This window comes from Erythrolamprus reginae, chromosome Z (assembly GCF_031021105.1).
Source record: "Erythrolamprus reginae isolate rEryReg1 chromosome Z, rEryReg1.hap1, whole genome shotgun sequence".
Classification (NCBI taxonomy): Eukaryota; Metazoa; Chordata; class Lepidosauria; order Squamata; family Dipsadidae; genus Erythrolamprus; species Erythrolamprus reginae.
Window position 1 is genome coordinate 6,824,178 of NC_091963.1, and position 25,733 is coordinate 6,849,910.

Sequence of the window (25,733 nt, forward strand, 5' to 3'; positions counted from 1 at the left end):
TACAAAGAGACAAAGGCAGGGTAAACATCTAATAAATAAGTGAACGTTGCCAGAAGTAGCTTTATCTTGGTTCCTTCTTTGGATTCCCCAAACTTTGGCGTTCCAGGCAGAAGAAAGTTGGTGAATTCTTCCCCTACACCTATTGAACCCTATTGAACCCCGTGTGAGTCCCATACAAACAGAAGGCTAAAGTCTGCTTTCAGATTCCTGTTCCCACAGAGGCAGCAATGGGTCTGGTGACCATCCCTATCTTTTGATGGCCTGGAGACATTGGTGTCCACCTCGTCCCTTCCCTTGATTCATGGTCATGGACTTTTTGGGGAGGGGAAAAAAAGCAACTCTTACACAGATAGTCCTGGATTTACAACAGTTCATTCAGTGACCATTCGCAGTTGTGACGGCACTGAAAATAATGACTTATGTCCAGGCAGAGGTTGATGTTCTTGCATGTATAGCATGCGTGCGCATGTCCAAGTGAGGTTTTGCTTCTGCACATGTGCAGGAAGCAAAATCTTGCAAGGGGATATGCGGGGGAGAGAGATTTGGGCAATTTATTTGCTTCTGCGCATGAGCAGAAGCAAAAAACCGCTGAAATCTCACTGAAATCTCTTGGACACCCGAAACTGCGCGCACAGTTCCAATTTTACTACCCAGTGTGGCATCTTCATCTGTGCCAGTAGGAATCCAATACAGTGTCCCCTCGATTTTCACGGGGGATGCGTTCCGAGACCGCCCGCGAAAGTCGAATTTCCACGAAGTAGAGATGCGGAAGTAAATACACTATTTTTGGCTATGAACAGTATCCCAAGCCTTTCCTTAACACTTTCAACCCCTAAATTACAATTTCCCATTCCCTTAGCAACCATTTAGATTATTACTAACCATGTTCATTTATTAAAGTTTATTTTAAAAAATGTTTTTTAAAGGCAGACGAAAGTTTGGCAATGACATATGACGTCATCAGGCGGGAAAAACCATGGTATAGGGGGGGAAACCGCAAAGTATTTTTTAATTAATATTTTTGAAAAACCATGGTATAGACGTTCCGTGAAGTTTGAACCCGCGAAAATCGAGGGAACACTGTACTGCTTATGACCCTTCACAGTGTATTTATATACACACTGCTCAAAAAACATAAAGGGGACACTTAAACAACCCAATATAACCCCAAGTAAACTTCTGTGAAATCAAACTGCCCACTTAGGAAGAAACACTGATTGACCATCAATTTCACATGCTGTTGTGCACATTCAACTTTGTATAGAACAAAGTATTCAATGAGTATTCAAGTGTTCAATATATATACACTGCTCAAAAAAAAAAATCAAAATAAAGGAAACACTCAAAGAACACATCCTAGATATGAATGAATGAAATATTCTCATTGAATACTTTGTTCTGTACAAAGGTGAATACGGTGACAACAAAATGTGCTATTGCTAACATGTTGTAAGCCGCCCTGAATCTAAGGAGAAGGGCGGCATAAAAACCAAATAAATAAATAAATAATAAAATAAAATAAAATTGATTGTCCATCAGTGTTGCTTCCTAAGTGGACAGTTTGATTTCACAGAAGTTTGATTTACTTGGGCTTATATTCTGTTGTTTAAGTGCTCCCTTTATTTTTTTGAGCAGTATATTTTTTTCTGTGTACTAAAATTTACGTAAAAGAAAAAGGATGGCTAAAGGGATTAGCACCCTAATTGTTGTTTTTGCTATTAACTATTGGCTTTGAATGGATATACCCACCCATTTTTTATTCAAGAAGTGTAGTTAGCAGTCATGAAGACAAAAAAGAGAATTCAGAGGAAACTGAATCCTTCCAGCCAAAACACAGCAAATAATCAACACAAGAAAAACAACTACAAACTAATTGTCAGAAGTCATTGTTTATCTTCATATGGAGGTTAAAAAAAAGACCCCACAAGATATCTAAAATGTTCTGTTGAGAATATACAAAAAAAGGCATAATAAAATTTATATAATTGATTTAAACATGGTTGCAAGAGGTAAAGGAAGCAATGCCTCTAGAATAAAATATATATTAACAATCAATTAATTACAGTTCTAAAATAAAAAAAGAAGACAATAAAATCATTATCAATATGCTTAACTGCCACCCTCAATATAACAAGACAATATGTTCCCCATTTTTCATCAGAGTGAACCGCAGTGAGGAAAAATTCTTTGAAATTCTGTAATTTCCCCTAATATGTAACTCTTGCTAAATACAGTAGTACCCCTAGATACGAGCATAATTCGTTCCATAAGGGAGCTTGTATCTCGAGGCCACTCGTATCTGGAACAAGTTGTTTTTCCCCTCCGAGATAACCAAAAGCAAGGATTCTTGCGCCACCTAGTGGACGCTCGGCTCGTATCCCGAATTTGAACTCGGGAGTAGAACAGAAATGTCTCTCCCCTCGTGGCTCGTATCTTGAAATACTCGCAGGTAGAGCAGCTCGTATCTAGAGGTACTACTGTAGTGCTAACAAATCTGTCCCGAGAAAGAAGAATAAAACTTAAAAAGGGAGTAAGCTCTACTTTCATTTGGGGAATATCCCCCACACTCATTTTGGGTTGTATCTCAACCAGAGAAAGAATTTGGGGAGAGAACTCTCCAGGGATGTTAAAAAAAAAAGGAAAGAGGCTTAAATAGCAGAAAGGGTCAGAAAATTATCACAATTTCTCAAAATGACAGCCGGTTTGGTGTGATAGTTGAAGCACAAGGCTAGAAACCAGGAAACCACGAGTTCTAGTCCCACCTCAGCTGGGTGATTTTGGGCCTGTCCTCCTCTCTCATCCAAAGAAAAAGGTAATGGCAAAAAATCAACTTCTAAAAATGTTGCCTGAAAAAAATGCAGTGACTAATCCAGGCAATGGCCAGGAATTGAGACTGACCTAAAGACACACATGTGTTAAAAATAACAATCTTCAAAATATTGCCCTATTTTGCCCCTGATCAGATGAATACCCTAAGGCAAACATATTCAGCGGTGATGGATGGTGTTGAAAGATTCAATCTTGCTTTTGTATTTTATTTTGTAATTTTGCGTTTTTATCTTTTCTTTCCGAAACTGGAAAACTTGGATTTCTACTGAATTGGGAGTCCTTTTCATCTTCAAGAACCAGCTTTGAAGGAACATCTACTCATCTCTCTCATGCCCAACATTAAGACTATTATTCAGAGGGCAAAATTGGGTTTTATTTTTGTTCTTTCTTTTTTTTTAGAAAAAAAGAGAGTAATGGTCACAAGAACAACAACGTTGCTTATGGTTTTCAGTCCTTTAAAAATCCAAATCAAAGTGGTGGAATGCTGAACAGCCAACACCAATGATCTTGTTGACCTCAACGACGCTTGCTTACTTCTTCCCTGGCTTAGAGTTGCTAAAGGTGACAAAGACCACGCCTGTTTCTTGGTGACCATCATCCGAAGGGAAATTCGCTGGGCTGTTGAGATACCGGCGAAGTATGGGAGAAGCTGTCACTTCATATCTGGTTGGGCAAGACACCATGCCGCAAGTGGAGGAAGTCTGGGTCTCCGATTGTTTGGTGACGGTTGTGGATGACGTGATTATTTTGTTCCCGAATTCGTCGACCTCCTCGTACTGCTCAGTCACCGTCCGGGTGGCCCCGTAGAGTTTGGAACCGTCGTGGCTCGTTTGCAATTCCAAAATGCTCTTCTGCCTCCTAGGGTTGGAAGGACTTAAAGCGCAGGTCTTGGCGTTGTAATCGGAAGCCGCCTCTTGAACCGCATCCTTCTCCTTGGTGCCGTTGCCATTGAGGTGTTGCGCCAATTGCCTGGGGCTGCTGAGCTGCTGCTGTTTAATCAAACTTCCTCCTTTTTTAATTTGGATGACCTCCTGATCCTCTTCGCCAAGGGTCCTTCCATAGCCATCGGATCTCATCGGTTTCTTTGGCAAGAAAAGATTAGGAGGGAATGCCTCTTCCGTAGGGTGGGGTGGCACAATTTGGGGTGACTCTGTATTTTTCCGTGCAGCAGATTGAATGGAGATGTAGGACGGAGAAGAAGGAGAACTTGACCGAGGCTGAATCACATGTGGAATCTCTAGGGACAGTTTGGGTACGTCGTGCTGATCAGCCGTCTTGTCTCCTTCCCATGATGGATATGATGTCCCTTTTTCTTGTTTGGCTTTGCTGGATATAATACTGATTTTGCGAATATTGTTTCCCGCTGCAAGGCTTTGAGAACCTCCAAGCGTTTCCTTCAGAAGACCCGAAAGTCCAGCTATGTCTGATTCAGACTTGAGACTAGAGATGGAATATAGAGCTTTCTTAATGGCGTCTTCAATATCCAGAAGTCTACTTAGGGTCTGCTCCTTCAAATGAACAATCTCAGCACTGGCTCGCTCCAGATCTTCAAAAGCTAACTCCACCGATGAGACACTTTCCGAATCTTCTTTAAATTCCCTCAGCTGCTCAGGTTTCTCTACTTTGGCCTGTTTTGTCTGCTGAGGCTTTTCATCGGCCACCCAATCGGCCACATTCTCAAAGAGATTTCTCAAGGCTTTGACGTCCACCTTTGAGGTCTCCTCTTCAAACTCCTTTACCTGTGTCAATATTTCTTCTAGAGCCTCCTGTTTCCGTAGGTTTTCAAATATCTCCATGGCTTCCTTGACGTTGCCTTTCATGATCTCCTCTTTATGGACGGATAATCTCTTGCGACGTTCTTCTTCCGTTTCTTTGCCAACCTTTCCCCTCATCACCACTCCAAGATTTCTCTTCTCTGTATCCCAGTCATTCTTCATTTCTGGATCTCTTGAGCCACCACTGTTTGCAATTGGATGTCCTGTAAAGAGCTGTTTGGCTTCTAAGCCTGAGGAAAGAGCAGGTGTTGTCCTGTCTGCCTGTGATTCCATGCTTGCTCTTTCTGAGTTAGAAGATGTGACATGTGTCACGACAGTTCCTTTCCTCAGAACATTGGCGTGGCATTTCGCAGACAAATAGGGCTTCCTCTGAACTTCTAGAACATTCACTTGGCATTCGAATGGTGTGAGGGAATCTTGCTTCTCAGGTAAGAAGCATGCATTTTCTTCTTGGAACCCTTGAAGGTCCTTGCTTAGGTTTCCTCCTTCAGGACTATCCAATCTGGTTTTTATGGTGTCTAACGAAGAACTGTGGCCAATCAAGTCCTCTCTGACCTTCTCTTCTTTCCTTGCCTTAAATCTCTCTTCTTCTTTGTCCTGCTGAGGCAATTTGATGATACCTTTTATTGGCTTATTCTCAACACTGATGTCCTCAACATTGGTCGCGTTGGGTGAAGGACACATAGCGGAGTCCTCTCTACATTCCAAGTGCCCCCAAATCTCAGCTCCATATGCTTGGCTCACTGTAGGCGAAGGGTTTGGCTTGTTCTGTTCAATCAAGGTGGGAGACTTAGGAAGTGAAGGAAGTGGAGGTGCTTTCCCTGGTGGTCCTCTGTTGACGCCAGCAGGATGAGGGAGTCCCTCCTTCAAAAGGAATTCTGGTTTTGGGGGGATAACAGGCTTTTTCCTTGGTGGGGCGACCACATCAGGCTTGGGTGGCAATTGGGGCTTCTCTGAAGGTCTTTGATGACTTGTTTTGGTTGGGGAAGACAAGGGAGTCTTGAGGTCACATGACTGTGTAGATGGGGAACAGCACCGAACCTCAGTCTGTTTTTGTTGGGAGGAGGCTGTGTGGACATCGGATCTCATCAATGAAGCTGGAGGAGGAGGAGGAGGAGGAGGAAAGTCATTAACATCATGTGAGTCTGTAGGTGCCACAGCTACAGTAACTGCCTGGCCACTAAGACACTCTACCTCCTCCTTCTTTCTACCCATGGAATGGGACTGCCCTGCATTTCTGTATATCATGGCTGCTTTAAAGTCCCCTTGGGACACATTGACGTTAGACTTCTCCAGGGACTCGAGCGCGGCTTTTACATTGCCACGGACCACGTCCTCTTTCTCGACTTGCCTCTGCTCGGCTGCAGCATTCTGCAGGGCTCTGATAGCTGTCTTTACATCCCCTCTGATTATAGCCTCTTGCTCACGTTCTTCAGGAACGGAGTGGTCTTGGTAGTCCGATTCAAGGAACGGGTTTACATAGGACTTCATGGGCTTGGCTGTGTAAAGGCCGTCCTTAACACTAAGGTCTGTCCTAGGCAGCACTTGGCCGGCTTGGTGGGCCACGAAAGGCTGTGCCCCACCCTGTCCTTCCTCAGGGTCACTGACCTTTATGGGCGAGGACGCCGGGCTCTTCTGAGACAGATCGACACCCGCCTCCTGCCGTCTGGAAGAAGATACTTTGCCACCCGGCTGTCGCTTGCTGGCCTCGCAGCCTTCATTGGGCACTGCACTTTGAGTCACTGCTTGGGCGCCACACAGTTGCACATGGTCGGTCATCTTTTGCAGCTTACTCTGCACTTGTTGCTGAAGAGTTTTGGCTTCTGCTGTGGCTTTCCTCAGGCTGTGCATTGCAGCTTGAAGGTCATTCCCAGGGACCTGTGTTGGGGATTGGACTGTTGTTGAGTTGACTTCCCCTGCCTTAGAGCTGTGGAGAACTTCAGCCATCTTCTGATCTGCCACTGGCATGGATGTTCTTCCCTTTCCATCTTCCAGAACGATGTGTTGCTCTGGTCTTCCTCGGCTGCTAATTTGGGCTCCTTCCACCAAATGGAAGGGCAATGTGACAGGTGGAAGAGCCACGCTTTCTTTGGGTGATGGTGGGGTTCCGCATTGTGCTGAACGAGAGGGGGTACAACCTTGATGGTTTGCATGGGGGACTTCTCTTCCCGACGTACCTTCTTTGGTCTTCCACAAAAACGCTTGCTCAGAGCAGCCAGGGCTCCCTTGGATCACATCTACCGCCATCACACTTTCCTTGTTCTGCACCGTGGTTGGCGCCACGACCTCTTGCCCAGTTTTTGGCGGTTCTTCTTTCGCTTGTGTAGAAACTAGCGATTCTATCTCAGACTCCCTCTGGAGGTTCTTTAAGTAGTCGAGATCCCCCTTCTCAATGCAGCGAGTATACAACTGGACGTTCCCCTTCTCGTTGTCCTCTGGCCTGATGGTGGCTAAGGTTTTCTGCTCTTGGGAAGAAGTCAGAAGATTCCCAATCACTGACTTTATGTCACCTTTCACAAACGTTTGCTGTTCAGCCACCCACTGACAGAGGGAATAAATAATCACCGTTGTCAACCCTGTGCCTGTTTCCTGCATAACTATTCCTTTCTTAACTGAGATCTCTTGGTTAAGACGTTCTTGAAGAACCCTTGCCACGTTGTTCCTAATTTCCTCTTTGCTCTTCTCAGCTTGGTCAGAGTCCAACAGCTGTATGGGATTAATTTTGATACCGCCGTTCTCCTCTTCTTGCACTAGCAACCCGCAGGCCTCCACGCTACTATTCTGAAGGAGTTGCAACAAGACCGTTTGCAAATTGTCTCCTACAACCATTTCCTTTTGAACTTTGGGAGTCTCCTGGTTACTGAAGTGGTATGCTGCCATCTTGATGCCCTCGGTGTTATGGGTTTCAATAAGGATGCCATCCTTTTGGATCAGCTGATGGGAGAATAACAGTTGCAAAGTGTCCGACGTGGTCCTCTCTTTCGCCTCTGTTTCTCTGCCACGTTGAAGAGAGCTGAATTTATCCAGAGGGGTACTTTCAAACAACCACGTAGTGCTTTTTACACAGGCCTGAGGAATTCCTGTCGGGGACTCTGTGCTTGTTGAAGCCTCTGTGTCTTTGAGACTGTCCATCGGTTGAGTCTCAAAGAGCCAAGTGCAGCGTTTGACAGCTCCTTTGTGGATATCTTCCCTCTGGACTGTGGTCAAGCTGCAGGCACCTTCAGAATCTCCTTTCAAGGAATCCATGGGTTGGTTTTCGAAAAGCCAAGTGGACGTCCTCACATCTCCTTGCTGGACATCACTGACGCTAACCATCCTCACGTACTTCTTTTGGCTGACTTGTTCCGACTCAAACAATTGCTTGTTAGATTGGACATCTCCCTTCTGTACGTCCTCAACGCTCTTCAAGGTGGGCCTCGTTTCTCCAGCAATGGAATCGAGAGGCTCCGTTTCAAATCTCCACCTAGCTGACTGGACATCTCCTTTCTTGAAGTCTTCTTGCGTTACAGCTCGGATGACGAAGACCTCTTCGTCTTTCTTGATTTGATCCAACCGTTTGGTCTCAAATTGCCACCGGGCACCTTTCACATCTCCTTTTATGACTTCTTCCTTCTTCACCGAGGTGACTTCATGGTATCCCCCATCTTTGTCCTGAATAGCATAGAGGGGCTGGGTCTCAAACAGCATAATGCAAGAGTTGACGTTGGCGTTCTTTGATGTTTCTTCGTTGACGTTTTGGGTTTGTGCCTCGTTCTCTTTTTCATGGATCTGATCAAGAGAGAAGGTCTCGAAAATGAACCTTTTGCTCCCAACGTCTCCCCCTTGAATGTTCTTCTCCAGCGTTGTCTCTTGGAGACTCTCGGCACTGCTCTTCAAAGTATCCATGGGGCAGTTTTCAAAGAGCCAAGTGAACTTGGGCACAGCCCCAGGTTCAATGTCCCCATCTACTGAGCTTTCTTTCACGACTATCCTTGATTTAGTTGCTGTGTCCAAAGGCTTGGCTTCAAAGAATTCTTTGACTCTGGACACCTCTCCAGACTGTATCTGCACTCGGCTGGAGCACCTGCTAATCCTCTGCCTGTTTCCAGGGATATTACTGGACAGGGGTTCCATTTCAAAGAGGTGCCGCACAGTTTTCACGTCCACCCCCTGTAATTCTTCCTGGGGGGAGGTCTTTCTGACTTGTAAGTGCTGTTCTTCTTGACCTTTCAGAGTATCCAAAGGTTGAGTTTCAAACATCCATGTGTATGATTTGACGTCAGCTTGAGGCACAGGCTCTTCTGGGGTCTCCTTCATCTCATCTTTCTCACACAGGGCATCAATTGGTTGTGTCTCAAACAGCCACCGGCAAGTCCTTACTACATCTCTTGCTTGAGAAACATCTCTTTTCTCAGAAATGTTCTGCTCTGCTTGGTTGACTTGGCTGTGGATGACATCAATGGGTTGGGTCTCAAAGAGCCACTTGGCTGTCTGAACATCTCCAGACATGATCTCCTGCTTGGTGATGCCCTTGATCACATCCACTTTTTGGACGCTCCCGTCAAACTCATCTAAAGGTTTGGTTTCAAACATCCATTTGTAGTTCTTCACGCCTCCACTGGTCACTTCCTCATCTCTACTCACAGAGGTGACCTGGTGGAAGTGGCCAAAGCAGTCTTTAATGGCATACAAAGGTGTTTCTTCCAACAGGAGCTGATTACTTTTCACCTGCCCGGAAGGGATGTCTTCTCCTCCCTTGGTGACCTCCTCAGTGCTGACTTGCCTGATGCTATCTAGAGGAAGTGTCTCGAAGAGGCTCTTGAATGCTTTCACATCTCCTTTCTTTACCTCTTGGGCAGGAGTGATGGAGAAATCTGGAGTTTTTGAGATGCTTCCGAAAGGGCAGGTCTCAAAAAGGTGCTTCGTCTGCTTCACAGCTCCTTTCTCATCTTTGGAAAGCTCTACTCTTTTCAAACGCCCAACTTCGAAATGATCCCTCAGGGCTTCCATAGGTTGGGTTTCAAATAACCAGAGAGTTGACTTCACGTCCCCTTTGATAACTTCCTCCTTAGCCGGAGGGCTGTCGGAGGGTTCACCTTTCAGGCTGTCCAGAGGTTGAGTCTCAAAAAGTAGGCACTGTTTGCCAACGTCGGCTCCTTGGATGAGATCTGGAGAAGCTTTGAAATCTTCTTCGGACACGGTGAACTCCTTGATGGCGTCTAGAGGTTGAGTTTCGAACACCCATTTCGTCCCGCTGACATTTCCCTTGGCAGCTTCCTCTAGAGATATCCCGCGAATAACCTGCACTTTGGAAGTGTCCCTGCTGATGGTGTCCAGTGGCTGGGTTTCAAAGAGCCACCGTGCCGTCTTGACGGAGTTGGTTTGTATTTCTTCTCTGCAGATGGATTTGATCTCGTGAATGCTCCCTGTTTTATCCTGGAGGGCGCAGACGGGCTCGGTTTGGAAAAGCTTGACCGTTTTCTTGACGCCCCCTTTGAGCTCCTGGATTTCCGACTTGAGCTGTAGGATGTTCTCCTCTTCCACCGAGTTGCAGTGGCCCAAAGCTTCTAAAGAATGAGTTTCGAAGAGCTGGGCTGCCCCTTTCACGTCCCCTCTCTCGACGGGTTCTTTCAAGAGTACTTCTTGCACATCTGTCTCGTCCAGGTACATTTTGTTTAAAGAGTCTAGAGGTTGAGTTTCAAACAACCACCGAGCTGTGTGTACATCGCCTTTCGTTTCTTGTATCTCCGATGCTTTGGCTGGAGTGAGCAGCCCGTCTCCGTGCGGAGGTTGGCTCTCAAACTTCATGGACCTGTTCTTGACATCTCCACTTGGGATGGCTTCCTCCTCAGATAGCTTCTTAGCCGCTTGACGTTCCCCAATGGAGTCCAAGGACCAGTTCTCAAAGATCCAACGCATGGATTGGACTTCGCCTGGAACCACCGCATCCTGAGTCGCCACGACGGGCTCATTAGGGTCATCCGGGCTCAACATTTCTGCCAGGTCTTCTGACACCGCCTCTTCCAGGTTTTTTCTCAGCTCTGGGTGCATGTGGCGGTAAAGTCTTTTCAACTCGTTCACTTGGCGTTGCTGGTAGAACTTGGAGAAGGATTCTTTAGGTGGCGGTAAAGGAAGAGGGCTGGGATCCTGGGCAGCAGGGGCAGTAGGGGAGTCCTGGAGGCGAGGAAGAGGAGGAGGCGGTGGTAGGTCTTCCACGGCTTTCTTCATATCTGCACTGCAAGTCCTTTCACTCTGAGTGTCTGCCATCTCTAAGGAAACAGGGTTTTTCAGCATCAGTATTAGGCCACCATCAACCCCCCCAACCCCGTTAGTGTCCAAACTCATGCAGCAGCTTGGGTTAAATGTTGAAAAGAGGTCTCTTATTTTAAATTCATCTATCTCTCTCTCTTTCTTTCTCTTTTTCTTTCTTTCTCTTTCTTTCTCTCTCTCTCTCTTTCTCTCTCTTTCTCTCTCTCTTTCTGTCTTTCTCTCCTTTTTCTTTCTGTCTTTCTCTTGCTCTCTCTCTTTTTCCTTCTCTCACTCTTTTTCTTTCTCTATTTCTCTTTCACTCTCTCTCTCTTTCTTTCTCTCTCTCTTTCTCTCTCTCTTTCTGTCTTCCTCTCTCCTTTTCTTTCACTCTTGCTCTCTCTCTTTTTCCTTCTCTCCCTTTTTCTTTCTCTCTTTCTCTCTCTTTCACTCTCTTTCTTTCTTTCTTTCTTTCTCTTGCTCTCTCTCTCTCTTTCTCTCTTTCTCTTTCTCTGTCTTTCTCTCTGTCTTTCTCCCTCTCTATTTCTCCTTTCTTTCTTTCTCTCTTTCTCTTTTTCTCTGTCTTTCTCTCTCTATCTCTCTTTCAATCTTTTTTCTCTCTCTTTCTCTCTCTCTCTGTCTCTCTCTCACACACACACATACACACACACACACTGCATCCCACACCACTGACAATTACATTACAGGTAATCCTCGACTTGCAACCGCAAAAGAGCCTGGGATTTCAGTTGTAAGTCATTGCAGTTCTAAATCAAGTCGCCATTTGACTGGAGTTGATGTTTCTACTGGTTTTATGACTGCCGTAAAGCAAGGCACCCTGGTCATTAAGCAAATCACATGGTTGTTAAATGAATCTCGCATATTCAATGTACGGGTTTCTTTTGCCATTTTCTGCTGGAAAACACAGCTGTAAATTGTGTTTTACAACATTGCAACTGGTCCTAACAGAGATCTGGTTGCCCAGCCCCCAAAATGCAATCATGTGACTACAGGGCTACGTTTGTCAGCCATAACTTTGAGGGTGGGTAGCAAGAAGCTTTCTCGAAATACATTTTAATTTTGAACTGTCATTAAGCAAATGGCTGCTAAAGAAAGGATGAACATTGCTCTGTTAATGAGTGGGGTGAAGGGGGTCTAATGTGACACTGAAAGTCAAAGTGGTACTCTGGCGTTTAATGCCTTATCCAGAAATTCCAGAAAGTAAGAAAGGTCATTTAATTTTAATTTATGAGATTTAATTTAGTTGGCAGAGAGATATGGGGAGCAGCAGTGGTGGGATTCAAATTTTTTTTGCTACCGGTTTTGTGAGTGTGGCTTGGTGGGCGTGGTGTGGCTTGGTGGGCGTGGCTTGGTGAAGGGGAAGGTTTCTGCAAAATCCCCGTTTCCTCCCGATTATCTGCGACTTGGGAGACAGAGAACAGATGGGGGCAGTATTTACCGGTTCTCTGAACTACTCATAATTAATTAATTAATCGATCAATCGATCAATCGAATCAATTAATTGAATCAATTAATCAAATCAGTTCATCAAATCAATTCATCAAATCAATCAATCAATCAATTAATCAATTAATATCAATCAAGTATAGGATAGTAGTTTATATAAATATAACATAGAAGGTAATGATAAAAAAATAGGACAATAGGACAGGGGTGGTAGGCACAATGGTGCGCTTATGCACGCCCCTTACAGACGGAAATTTCTGGCGACGTTTCGACGAGGTCTCACTCGTCATCTTCAGGCTGGTGTTTCTGTCCTTGTTGTCAGGCGAACACTGCGAGACCCAACATCCAAACCCAAGTCTTCTGTTGCAGGAAGATTTTCATCTCAAGTCTGGCTTGGCCCAACGCCTGCAGCCGAGCTCAGCGTGGAGGCCGCCGCATCCCTTTTACAACCCTCGCCGTCTGTGCACCTTAATAGTGGAAACGCCACGCGCCGCCAGGCCTGCCAAAGCAGCCTCTGCCTACAGGGAAGTGGCGATGGTGGCGCCGCGGGGACAAACTTCGTCCGCCCGACCTCCTCCGCGCCTGGCCAACCCGGCTCCTGGTTTCAGACTCAGAACACACATTGTAAAGCAATCAAGTAGCCTGCAAGTTCCAACTACTCAGGATATCACGCCTAATCCACAACCATTAACTAATCAGCATACCTCAGCTACATCAACGACCCCAATTGTTACCCCACTGACTCACCAGGAAGTTTCTACACAGCAGGCAATTGCTGAGCCATCAAACCACACCCAGCCACCAGTATTTATAGAAGGAAGGCAGCTCAGGTCTCGCAGTGTTCGCCTGAGAACAAGGACAGAAACACCAGCCTGAAGATGACGAGTGAGACCTCGTCGAAACGTTGCCAGAAATTTCCAAATCCTACACGGGAAGAAACCCGAATATACCAAGACCGTCATATATATATTATTATATTACATTTGACCAATAAAGAATTCTATTCTATTCTATTCTAACCTATCCTATCCTATCCTGTCCTATCCTATTCTTTTCGATTGATCGCTCTGTTGCTGAAGTCGTATCTAGTCCAGTTTGGAGCAGTTTAAATTTAGCTTGAATCAGTTACGTGCTCATGTGTTGTTGTGGTTGACGGTGAAGTAGTCATTAACAGGGAAGACAACTTTGCATATGATTTTGTGAACTGCGGTTAGATCAGTTCGGAGGCGAAGTAGTTCTGCTACCTTTTCTCCAGAACTCATTCAGAACCTGCTGAATCCAGCGTGACATATATGGCAAGGATTAAGCGGATGTGCACGCACACCAGATTTCGGTGATGTTTTGCTTCCACACACACACAAATTGGTAGCAATGGGATTTAGAACCCACTACCGGTGCCCAAAGCTGGAGGTTTCAAAGAAGATATTGAAATGCCATCTTGTCTAGAATGGTATAGGACAGTGATGGTGAACCTATGGCATGTGTTGGGCCGGGGTGGCGCAGCAGGTGGAGTGCTGTACTGCAGGCTACTGAAGCCGACTCTAGATCTATAGGTCAGCGATTCAAATCTCACCACCGGCTCAAGGTTGACTCAGCCTTCCATCCTTCCAAGGTGGGTCAAATGAGGACCCGGATTGTGGGGGCAATAGGCTGGCTCTGTTAAAAAGTGCTGTTGCTAACATGTTGTAAGCCGCCCTGAGTCTAAGGAGAAGGACGGCATAAAAATCAAATAAATATTGGAAGGCACGCCAGGCATTGCCCCATGTCAGCTCCAGCGCTAACTGATTTTCAGCCTTGAGGAAGGCCGTTTCGCCCCCCTGGGGGCTTCAGGGAAGCTTCCCTAAAGCTCAGGAGTGCGAAAAACTGCCCAACAGGCAAACCGGAAGTTTAGAAAAACAAACTTCCTTTTTGCTCATTGTGCTGTTTCTCACATTCTGGGGCTTCAGGAAGCTTCCACGAAGCCCCCGTAGTGTGAAAAACAGCACAACAGGGAAACCCGAAGGCTCTTTTTCTGAACTTCCGATTTATTTGTTGGGCAGTTTTTTGATATAGGTTTTTTTTATATATATATGGTTTTCATATATTTCATCTTTCAGCTGTGGCGAGGGGGGCGTTTGCCCAGGTTCGCCTGGTGCACCAGTTGCGGCCCTATCTGGACCGGGACTCATTGCTCACAGTCACTCATGCCCTCATCACCTCGAGGTTCGACTACTGTAATGCTCTCTACATGGGGCTACCTTTGAAAAGTGTTCGGAAACTTCAGATCGTGCAAAATGCAGCTGTGAGAGCAGTCATGGGCCTACCTAGGTATGCCCATGTTTCGCCATCACTCCGCAGTCTGCATTGGCTGCCGATCAATTTCCGGTCACAATTCAAAGTGTTGGTTATGACCTTTAAAGCCCTTCATGGCATCGGACCAGAATATCTCCGAGACCGCCTCCTGCCGCACGAATCCCAGCGACTGATCAGGTCCCACAGAGTGGGCCTTCTCCGGGTCCCGTCAACTAAACAATGTCGGTTGGCGGGCCCCAGGGGAAGAGCCTTCTCTGTGGCGGCACCGGCCCTCTGGAACCAACTCCCCCCGGAGATTAGAACTGCCCCTACTCTTCCTGCCTTCCGTAAACTCCTTAAAACCCACCTTTGCCGTCAGGCATGGGGGAACTGGGCACGTTTAATTTATGCATGGTATGTCTGTGTGTGTGTCTGTTAGCATATGGGGTTTTTAAATATTTAAATATTTTAAATTTGTCTGATTGCTTATGATTTGTTTCTACATGTTGTGAGCCGCCCCGAGTCTTCGGAGAGGGGCGGCATACAAATCTAAGTAATAAATAATAAATAAATAAATAAATATAGGTAGTCCTCAAGTTATGACTAGCCACTTAGTGACTGACTGAAGTTATGATAGATCCTCCTGTGGGATAATTAATTAGACCTGAATTTGAAGTTCTGACAGTCAAAATCCTACCCCCTTTTCGGGGCCCAGCAACTGAGTCACATTGATGGACATTTGCAACCAAATCACAGTCACAGGTTTCAAAAATATGAACTTCAACCCCCAATGACTGGCTGGAGAATTCTGGGAGTTGAAGTCCGCAGATATGAAAGCTGTCAAGGTTGAAAACTGGATGATTTTTCAATTTCCCAATTTAGACTATAGCTCTTCGTATCTCCAATATACAGGTTGTCTTTGACTTTCCACAGTTCATTTAGTGAATGTTCACAGTTACAATGGCATTGAAAAAGGCCACTTAATAATAATAATAACAACAGAGTTGGAAGGGACCTTGGAGGTCTACTAGTCCAACCCCTTGCTTAGGCAGGAAACCCTACACTAGTTCAGACAGATGGTCATCCAGCATCTTCTTTAAAACTTCCAATGTTGGAGCATTCACAACTTCTGGAGGCAAGCTGTTCCACTGATTAACTAATCTGACTGTCAGGAAATTTCTCCTTAGTTCTAAGTTGCTTCTCTCCTTGTTTAATTTCCACCCATTGCTTCTTGTTCTATCCTCAGGTGCTTTGGAGAATAGGTTGACTCCCTCTTCTTTGTGGCAACCCCAGAGATATTGGATCTCATGCTATCATGTCTCCCCTGGTCCTTCTTTTCATTAAACTAGCCATGTCCAGTTCCTGCAATCGTTCTTCATATGTTTTAGCCTCCAGTCCCCTAATCATCTTTGTCGCTCTTCTCTGCACTCTTTCTAGAGCAGTGGTTCTCAACCTTTCTAATGCCACGACCCTTTAATACAGTTCCTCATGTTGTGGTGACCCCCAACCATAAGTCTAGCGCCAATTCTCCCAACAGAGATTTAAGCTGATTGGCAGGAAGGTCAGAGGGACATCCCCACTGTAAACGCCTGATCGGTCGAATTGTAAAAATACGTTCCAAGGTGCCAGAATAGAAGCTTTAGTTCCTAACACCACGAGAAATTTGTCTTTTCCCACGTGGTCTTAGGCGACCCCTTGAAATGGCCATTCAACCCCCCAAAGGGGTCCCGACCCCCAGGTTGAGAACCACTGTTCTAGAGCCTCAACTTCCTTTTTGCATCGTGGCGACCAAAACTGAATGCAGTATTCCAAGTGTGGCCTGACCAAGGCCTTATAAAGTGGTATTAACATTTCGTGTGATCTTGATTCTATCCCTCTGTTAATGCAGCTTAGAATGGTGTTGGCTTTTTTGGCAGCTGCTGCACACGGCTGGCTCATATAAAGAGCTGATAGATAAATTAGTGAAGACTGGACTTAATCCCTGGATAGTTCAGTGGATTTGCAGCTGGCTGAAGCGTAGACATCAGAGAGTTATTGTTAATGGCGAGTATTCTGAGCAGAGACAGGTTACAAGCGGTGTGCCACAAGGGTCTGTTCTGGGTCCTATTCTTTTTAATATGTTTGTGAGTGACATAGGGGAAGGTTTGGTAAGGAAGGTTTGCCTATTTGCCGATGACTCTAAAGTGTGCAATAGGGTTGATATTCCTGAAGGCGTCTGTAATATGGCAAACGATTTAGCTTTACTAGATAAATGGTCAAAGCAATGGAAACTGCAGTTTAATGTTTCCAAATGTAAAATAATGCACTTGGGGAAAAGGAATCCTCAATCTGAGTATTGTATTGGCAGTTCTGTGTTAGCAAAAACTTCAGAAGAGAAGGATTTAGGGGTAGTGATTTCTGACAGTCTCAAAATGGGTGAGCAGTGTGGTCGGGCCTTGGACTCCAAGATCCTGTTCGCAGTTGCTACCGTTGAGCAAGGTGTCACATATACTGTACCTGTGCATTTTGTTTTTCTTGCCTAAATGTAGAACCTTACTTTTTAAAAAACTTTTTAACTTAAGTTATGACCTTTTCTACACTGGTAGTGGTTCTAGCACACACACACACACACACACACCGGTAATGTGATCAAAATTTCCCTGCTTGACAACAGATTAATATTTATGACAGTTGCAGTTTCCCAGATCATGGGATCACCTTTTGCAAAATTTGGACCGACAGAGTGAATGGGGAAGCCAGGTTTACTTAACAACCTTAGATGTTAACTTAACAACTGCAGTGATTCACTTAACAACTGTGATGAGAAAGGTTGTAAAATTGGTCAAAATGAACTTAACAACTATTTCACATAGCAACAAAAAAATTAAGTCAATGATGGCCGTAAATCGAGGATTACTTGTATCTCTCGTGCAGCTATTAACAGGCTGATCCTCCTTAGCTTTGTAACCCAAAGAAGGTGCTAGGTTATATAGCAGGCAAAGTTGCAGAAAGAAGGAAGGATACGGTGGAGGAAAATAGCTGGGTTATTTGCTTTTCATTCCTTACTCTGAGGACCTGATGGATCAAGAATGGACTGGAATAATGTACAGAATCAAAGAGATCCCTGAATTAAAGCACAGGAATCCATTTCCATCTCCTGCACATTTTTAACATGGTGAGTTCCTTAGTTATATACATGAACTTATTTTTTTAAATAAGCAAGAAACTACTTGTGTGAGTAAGCTAGAAAAATAAGAAATTAAGCAGCACTTGCAAACGAGATTGGTATTAGTGGAGTTCCAAAAAACGCGATTATTTTGCACACCACTGCAGGCAATTGACTGCAGAAATTGGGTTAGGCAACCATAGTCTAAGAATTTCCTACCTGCTTGCTTACTGGTTATCAAAAGTATTCTAAGGAATCTGGTGTAAGAAATTCTGAATAGAACAGGGAAAAACAGAAAAGCAGTTTAGATGGTGCATGATTTATACACGGGTAATGTATGATATAAATTTAACAACGAATTCTTTCTTTGCTTTCTTTCTTCCTTCCTTTCTTCCTTCCATTCTCTTTCTCTCTTTCTATCTCTTCCTTCCTTTCTCTTTCTCTCTTTCTGTCTTTCTGTCTTTCTGTCTTTCTGTCTTTCTGTCTTTCTGTCTTTCTGTCTTTCTGTCTTTCTGTCTTTCTGTCTTTCTGTCTTTCTGTCTTTCTGTCTTTCTGTCTTTCTGTCTTTCTGTCTTTCTGTCTTTCTGTCTTTCTCTCTTTCTCTCTTTCTCTCTTTCTCTCTTTCTCTCTTTCTCTCTCTCTCTTTCTTTCTTCAGATACTAAGCAATGGATTCATATTTATGACGGCATTAGTGTCCTGGAGTCACCCAATCCCCTTTTGCAACCTTCTGACAAGCAAAGTCAACAGGGAAGTCAGATTCACTTAACAACCATGTTACTAAATGAACAACTAAGACGGAGTGGCTGTGGGTTTTGCCCCCCAAGGACAATCCCATCTGTCCGTCCATTACCCTGGGGGGGGGGGGAGTCATTGACCCCCTCGGAGAGGGTCCGCAACTTGGGCGTCCTCCTCGATCCACAGCTCACATTAGAGAACCACCTTTCAGCTGTGGCGAAGGGGACGTTTGCCCAGGTTCGCCTGGTGCACCAGTTGCGGCCCTATTTGGACCGGAATTCATTGCTCACAGTCACTCATGCCCTCATCACCTCGAGGTTCGACTACTGTAATGCTCTCTACATGGGGCTACCTTTGAAAAGTGTTCGGAAACTTCAGATCGTGCAGAATGCAGCTGCGAGAGCAGTCATGGGCTTACCTAGGTATGCCCATGTTTCACCATCACTCCGCAGTCTGCATTGGCTGCCGATCAATTTCCGGTCACAATTCAAAGTGTTGGTTATGACCTTTAAAGCCCTTCATGGCACTGGACCAGAATATCTCCGAGACCGCCTTCTGCCGCACGAATCCCAGCGACCAATTAGGTCCCACAGAGTGGGCCTTCTCCAGGTCCCGTCAACTAAACAATGTCGGTTGGCGGGCCCCAGGGGAAGAGCCTTCTCTGTGGCGACCCCGACTCTCTGGAACCAACTCCCCCCGGAGATTAGAACTGCCCCTACTCTCCCTGCCTTCCGTAAACTCCTTAAAACCCACCTCTGCCATCAGGCATGGGGGAACTGAAACATCTCCCCCGGGCATGTTCAATTTATACATGGTATGTTTGTGTGTTTGTTTGTTAGTAAATGGGGTTCTTTTTAAATCGTCTTAAATATTTTAAATTATTTGGATTTGTTATGATTGCTGTATTTTGTTGTGAGCCGCCCCGAGTCTTCGGAGAGGGGCGGCATACAAATCTAAATCATAAATAAATAATAAATAATAAACTGCAGTGATTTACTTAATAACTGTGGCAAGAAAGGTTGTAAAATGGGACATAACTTACTTTTAGCATAGCTTACTTTTTGTTTAGCAATGGAAATTTTGCTTTCAGTTGCAGCCATAAGTTGAGGACTGCTTATATTTGGTTGTTCGTTATGATGCAGAATCTCTCTCCCCTTATGCCAAACCATAATGCAAACACACCATATTTGGTTCACTTTTCTGTTATGCCTGTTGGTTGATGTATTCACCAATCTTAGCCACATTAATGGTTGGTGAACACTGCTTTTCTGGCTCCTTCGTCTCCTGGCCAGCCTAAGAGTGAGTTGATCTTAATTTGTTGGATCGACATTACAGTGGCATTTTCCTCCCTCTGCCCCATTACTAAGAAAACACAGCATCGAGGTATATAAAATATTTCGGTTTTAATCACCCATTAATCTAGGGGAAAATTGGGTTAAATAGGCATAGGAAATAACAATGGGGTCGTAACGATGTAGTTTTCTGTAAAACCATGGAAGAAGGAACAGTTCTGTCACTAAGAAATGAGTAAATATCATAATTAATTTCAGCCCACAGAATTAAATGAATTGTAACTAGGTATCCAGGAACTGATGGAGGTTAGATTTCTAAGTGAGAATCTGTATCTCCATCTTTCCATGTTCTTTCCTCCCTCTCCCTCTTCCTTCCTTCCTTCCTTCCTTCCTTCCTTCTTTCCTTCCTTCCTTTCTTCTTCCCCTCTTTCTCTCTTTCTCACTCCTTCTTTCCCCCACCTGCTTCTCTCCCTCTCTCTTTTTCTCCTTCCTTCCTTCTTCCCTTCTTTCTCTCTCTTTCTCACTCCTTCTTTCCCCCACCTACTTCTCTCTCTCCTTCCTTCCTTCCTTCCTTCCTTCTTCCCCTCTTTCTCTCTCCTTCTCACTCCTTCTTTCCCCCACCTGCTTCTCTCCCTCTCTCTTTTTCTCCTTCCTTCCTTCCTTTCTTCTTCCCTTCTTTCTCTCTCTTTCTCACTCCTTCTTTCCCCCACCTGCTTCTCTCTCTCCTTCCTTCCTTCTTCCCCTCTTTCTCTCTCCTTCTCACTCCTTCTTTCCCCCACCTGCTTTTCTCTCTCTTTCTCTCCTTCCTTCCTTCTTCTCTTTTTTTTAAACTACTTACTATAGCTGCCAAACCAAACGACTCTGGGCGGCTTACAGATCTAACACCCATCTGATTGCCAATAGAATTTCTGACAAATTTGCTGGTTATAACGATAGTTCCATTGGACAGTAATGTATAGCATCACCTTTCCTAGTTCAAGGCTTTGGAGACCCATATTGCATGTTTCTAAGCCACTCTGGCAAGGAACCACGGGCAGTAAAATCTACTTTGACCTGCCATTGAAAAGCTGGCATAGACCGGCTTCTAAAATCCCCCTTCATCTATTTTGATGCCACCTGAACCCAGGAGTTCTAATTTTTGCACTTGGGAGTTTGCAAATTTTTACAAAACCCCTTGCCCATTTCGGCTTACCATAACATTCAGATGTATGAAATGGTTTTATATATGTGGTTAGTATTGCCACAAAGGGTCAGTTTTGCTACAAAGTGCATCATGGCACAGAAAAGTAAGTGTGTGTGTGTATACATATATATGTATAAATATGTATAAATATGTATGTGTGTGTGTGTATGAGTATGTATGTATGTATGTATGTATGTATGTATGTATGTATGTATGTATGTATATACATATTATGATATATGCTGTGAGTTCAGATTTTTCCCTGTGTAATATTTTGAGTGTCTTTGTGATGTTCCGGCAAAATCACATTCACCATCATCAGGCTAAAATTATTGGCTTTGTGCTGCTTTGAGTATACTCAACCACAAAGCCAATAACTTCAGCCTGACGATGGTGAATGTGATTTTGCCGAAATGTCGCAAAGACACTCACAATATTACATGGGGAAAACCCCCCGAAATCACAACAATCTACATACATAGACCCATGACAATCTATTAAAACAAATATATATAAATTTGTTTTTGTACATTTTCACGGGCATATGTATGTAGATGGTTGTGAGTTTGGGTTTTTTATATACTGTACATACATTAATATAAATGTACATATTCGGGTCTTTTCCCATGTAAGGTTGATAGAATCTTGGGAACATGAAAAAAAGACCCCAATATGCCAAGATCTATGTTTTCGTAGATTTTCATGGGTACAGGTATGAAGAAGGTCTTGGTATATTCGGGTTTCTTCCCGTGTAGGATTTGGAAATTTCTGGCGACGTTTCGACGAGGTCTCACTCGTCATCTTCAGGCTGGTGTTTCTGTCCTTGTTCTCAGGCGAACACACATGTTTTGGCTGAATTTTTAAAATTAAGGGATATATATATATATATTTGTTTTCATAGATTTTCACGGGTATATGTATGTAGATTGTTCTGAGTTTGGGTTTTGCCCCGTGAAATATTTTGAATGTCTATGCGACGTTTCGGTGAAATCACATTCACCATCATCAGGCTGAAGTTTTAAGCTTCGTGCTGCTGTAAATATATAAATATAATAAATATAAATATAAAACTATATTTACAGCAGCACGAAGCTTACAACTTCAGCCTGATGATAGTGAATGTGATTTCACCGAAACGTCGCATAGACACTCAAAATATTACACGGGGCAAAACCCGAACTCAGAACAATCTACATACATATACCCATGAAAATCTACGAAAACAAACAAACATATATATATGTTAATTTTCAAATTCAACAAAAAAACCTTGTGACATATATATATATATATGCATATGTATATATGTGTGTGTGTGTATGTATACACACACACTCCCATACGAATGCACATTTGTTGGAGAAGGACATTGCTGACATAGTTCTAGAGAGGCAGAAACATGGCAGAAATGCAAAGCATGAGAAAACTCACCCGCTCTGTCCGACGGTCAGTGGGATAAACAGCAGCAGCTGCTACTCGGGAGAGGTAGAGAGCCGATCTCTCTTTGACGGAGGCAGACGGGGAGAATCCCTCTCCTTGAGGAGGCACGTGACCCCTGTTATCAGATGCAGCTAAAACTTCTGGGAATTTTTCGTCTGAAAGAGAAACAAAGGGACATTCCAAAAATTAAGAGCCGTATCAGGGCGCCTGCATCAGTAGTTCAAGGTTGATTCCTGGGTGGCGAAGAACAGTTTTTAAGACGGCAATTCTGGGTCAGATTTGGAGGATGGTAATTTCTGGCAGGATGAAGAAAAGATGTTGGACTCTGTTTGGAGAATTTTGGGCCTGACCAACCTACATCACAGCACTGATGATGTTACCTAACTGGGTAGTGAAACGTCTGCACGTAAACAATATGGGTTCTAGTCCCACCTTATCCAGGTGTGCGGCTCTCTCTCAGCCCAACCCAGCAACTGAGACCAGAATTATGGTTGGAAGTAATGCTGGTAGTTCATCCAGATGATACTGACTGATTTTGTTAATAATAATAATAATAATAATAATAATAATAATAATAATAATTTATTGCATTTGTATGCCGCCCCTCTCCGCAGACTCGGGGTGGCTAACAACAATATGTACAATCCAATAATAAAACACAACATGTACAATCCAATAATAAAAACAACTAAAAACCCCTATTATAAAACCAAACATGAACACAAACATACCATGCATAACTTACAGCTTTATTGGTGTAAGAAAGTTTAATAAAATACAGCCCCAATATGATTGGATGGCTTATTTAACCCCTATGACACTCATTAAGTGTTGTACCTCATGATTCTTGGCGAACGTTTCTTTTATGTACACTGAGAGCCTATGCACCAAAGACAAATTCCTTGTGTGTCCAATCACACTTGGCCAATAAAGAATTCTATTAAAGAATAGAACAAAACAGAACAAAACAAAACAAAACAAACAGAACAGAACAGAACAGAATAGAATAGAATAGAATAGAACAGAATAGAATTCTTTATTGGCCACGTGTGATTGGAGACACAAGGAATTTGTCTTTGGTGCAGGTGCTCTCAGTGTACATAGAAGAAAACATACATTTGTCAAGAATCACGAGATACAACACTTAATTATTGTCATAGAGGTCAAATAAGCAATCAGGAAATAGTCAATACTAATGGAAAAGATCTTAAGGATACAAGCAACAAGTTACAGTCATAGAGTCATAAGTGGGAGGAGACAGATGATAGGAACGATGCGAAAACAAAGAGTAATAGTAATGCAGACTTAGTGAATAGCTAGATAATGTTGAGGGAATTACTTGTTTAGCAGAGTGATGGCATTCGGGGAGAAAAACCTGTTCTTGTGTCTAGTTATCTTGGTGTGAAGTGCTCTATAGCATTTATTTTGAGTGTAGGGGTTTAAACAATTTATGTCTGGGATGCGAGGGGTCAGCAAATATTTTCACAGCCCTCTTTTTGACTCGTGCATCGACGGCAGGTTGGCAGTAATTGAGATCTGAGTTCTAATCTCTCCTCAGCCACAAAAGCTCCTTGCGAGGTATTGTACCGTGCACATTCTCACATGTGGCTACCTCCCAAAGTTATGATATGGAGCACGGGTGGAGGAACTGACCCTTTGATTAGAGAAAAAAACCCTACATTTATCAGTGATCCCTGGTGCTAACTTTTTTGCATAAAAACAAAGCAAATGTGATTTTGAGGATTACACGGAATGGATGATAGACAGAAAGAGGGTCATGGTGAGATTGGTTAATGTACAATTGTACAGGTAATCCTCAATTTACAACAGTTCATTTAGTGGCCTGATTCAGTTCAAAGTGGGGACAAAAAGGGAGTTATGACAATTTTTTCACCCTTAGGACTGTTGCAACATTCCCATAATCACATGATTTGCATTCAGATGCTTGACAACTGATTCACATTTAAGAGTGTTGCAGTGTCCTGAGGTCTCTTTCTGCTCAAAATCCCCATGTACAATTGGTGGGCCACTGTGTGACACAGAATGCTGGACTTTGGCCCAATTCTGCATGACTCTTCTTATGTTCTCATGTTCACGTGATCCCCTTTTGGGACCCTATGACAAGCAAAGTCAATGGAGGAGCCAGATTCATATAAACAAGACAAACTCCTTGTGTGTCCAATCAAACTTGGCCAATAACGAATTTTATTCTATTCTATTCTATTCCTATTCCTATTCCTATTCCCATTCCTATTCCCATTCCTATTCTATTCTAGTCTAATCTATATACTCTATGTGTGCATATGTGTTTCTCTCTCTTTCTCTCTCTCTCTGTTTGTGTGTGTGTTCGTGGACGTAGGTCTTGGTGTATTAGGGTTTTTTCCCATGTAAGATTAACAGAATCTTGCCAATGTTTTGACGAGATCCCATTCATCATCTTCAGGCTGGTGCTAGGGTGAACAAAGCATAGTCTGAGCTGCCATCCCTCTATAAATACTGGTGTGTGTGTGTTTTTGTGTGTGGAGTGCTGGTTCAACTGCTGCCAGCGGGCTGGTTGGCTATGTTGTAACATCCTGACGGGGGTAACACCTTGAATAGTTGATGCAGCTGTTTGCAGATTAGTTGATGTTTATAGATTGGGGTGACACCCTGAGTAGTTTTTGCAGTTGAACTAGCACTCCACACACACCCCACCAATATTTATAAAGGGATGGCATCTCAGACCATGCTTTGTTCGCTCTAGAACGAAGCCGAAAGCACCAGCCTGAAGATGACGAGTGGGACCTCATCAAAATTGAGCCGGGGTGGCGCAGCAGGTAGAGTGCTGTACTGCAGGCCACTGAAGCTGACTTGTAGATCTGAAAGTCAGTGGTTCAAATCTCATCACCAGCTCAAGGTTGACTCAGCCTTCCATCCTTCCGAGGTGGGTAAAATGAGGACCCGGATTGTGGGGGCAATAGGCTGGCTCTGTTCAAAAGGGCTATTGCTTACATGTTGTAAGCCGCCCTGAGTCTAAGGAGAAGGGCTGCATAAAAATCAAATCAAATCAAATCAAGTCAAATCAAATCAAATCAAATCAAATCAAATCAAATAAATAAATAAATAAATAAATAAATAAATGAATGAATAAATAAATAAATAGAAATGAAATGTCAGATAAGATTCCATCAATCTTACCGAATATATCAAGACCTACATACTTATATCCGTGAAAATCTACAAAAAACATGTGTGTTTGTGTAAGTGTATGTAACATATTTTTGCTGATAATGAAAAGGAAAATATGTTACATCTATAGATTATAGTTGTTGGCTATAAAAAACTTATCTACCTTGCAATATGGCCACTGGTGAGAGGCAAAAAAGGAGCT

At 43.7% G+C, this 25,733-nt stretch overlaps 1 protein-coding gene across 2 annotated transcripts in view; it reads right to left on the minus strand.

The window, feature by feature from the left end:
• Positions 1-1,928: 1,928 nt before the first annotated feature.
• The window catches only part of XIRP1 (xin actin binding repeat containing 1), a 65,385-nt gene continuing 41,580 nt past the window's right edge, over positions 1,929-25,733 (minus strand). The window contains exons 3-5 of one of the 2 annotated variants that reach the window (XM_070726421.1): positions 22,355-22,518; positions 17,932-17,984; positions 1,929-10,852 (exon numbers count right to left, since the gene is read on the minus strand). In XM_070726421.1, coding sequence (XP_070582522.1) covers positions 3,360-10,850 — 7,491 coding nt within the window. In that variant the 5' untranslated portion in view covers positions 10,851-10,852; positions 17,932-17,984; positions 22,355-22,518 and the 3' untranslated portion in view covers positions 1,929-3,359. The remainder of the gene's footprint in view (positions 10,853-17,931; positions 17,985-22,354; positions 22,519-25,733) is intronic. The other variant, XM_070726420.1, reaches the window with a different exon arrangement.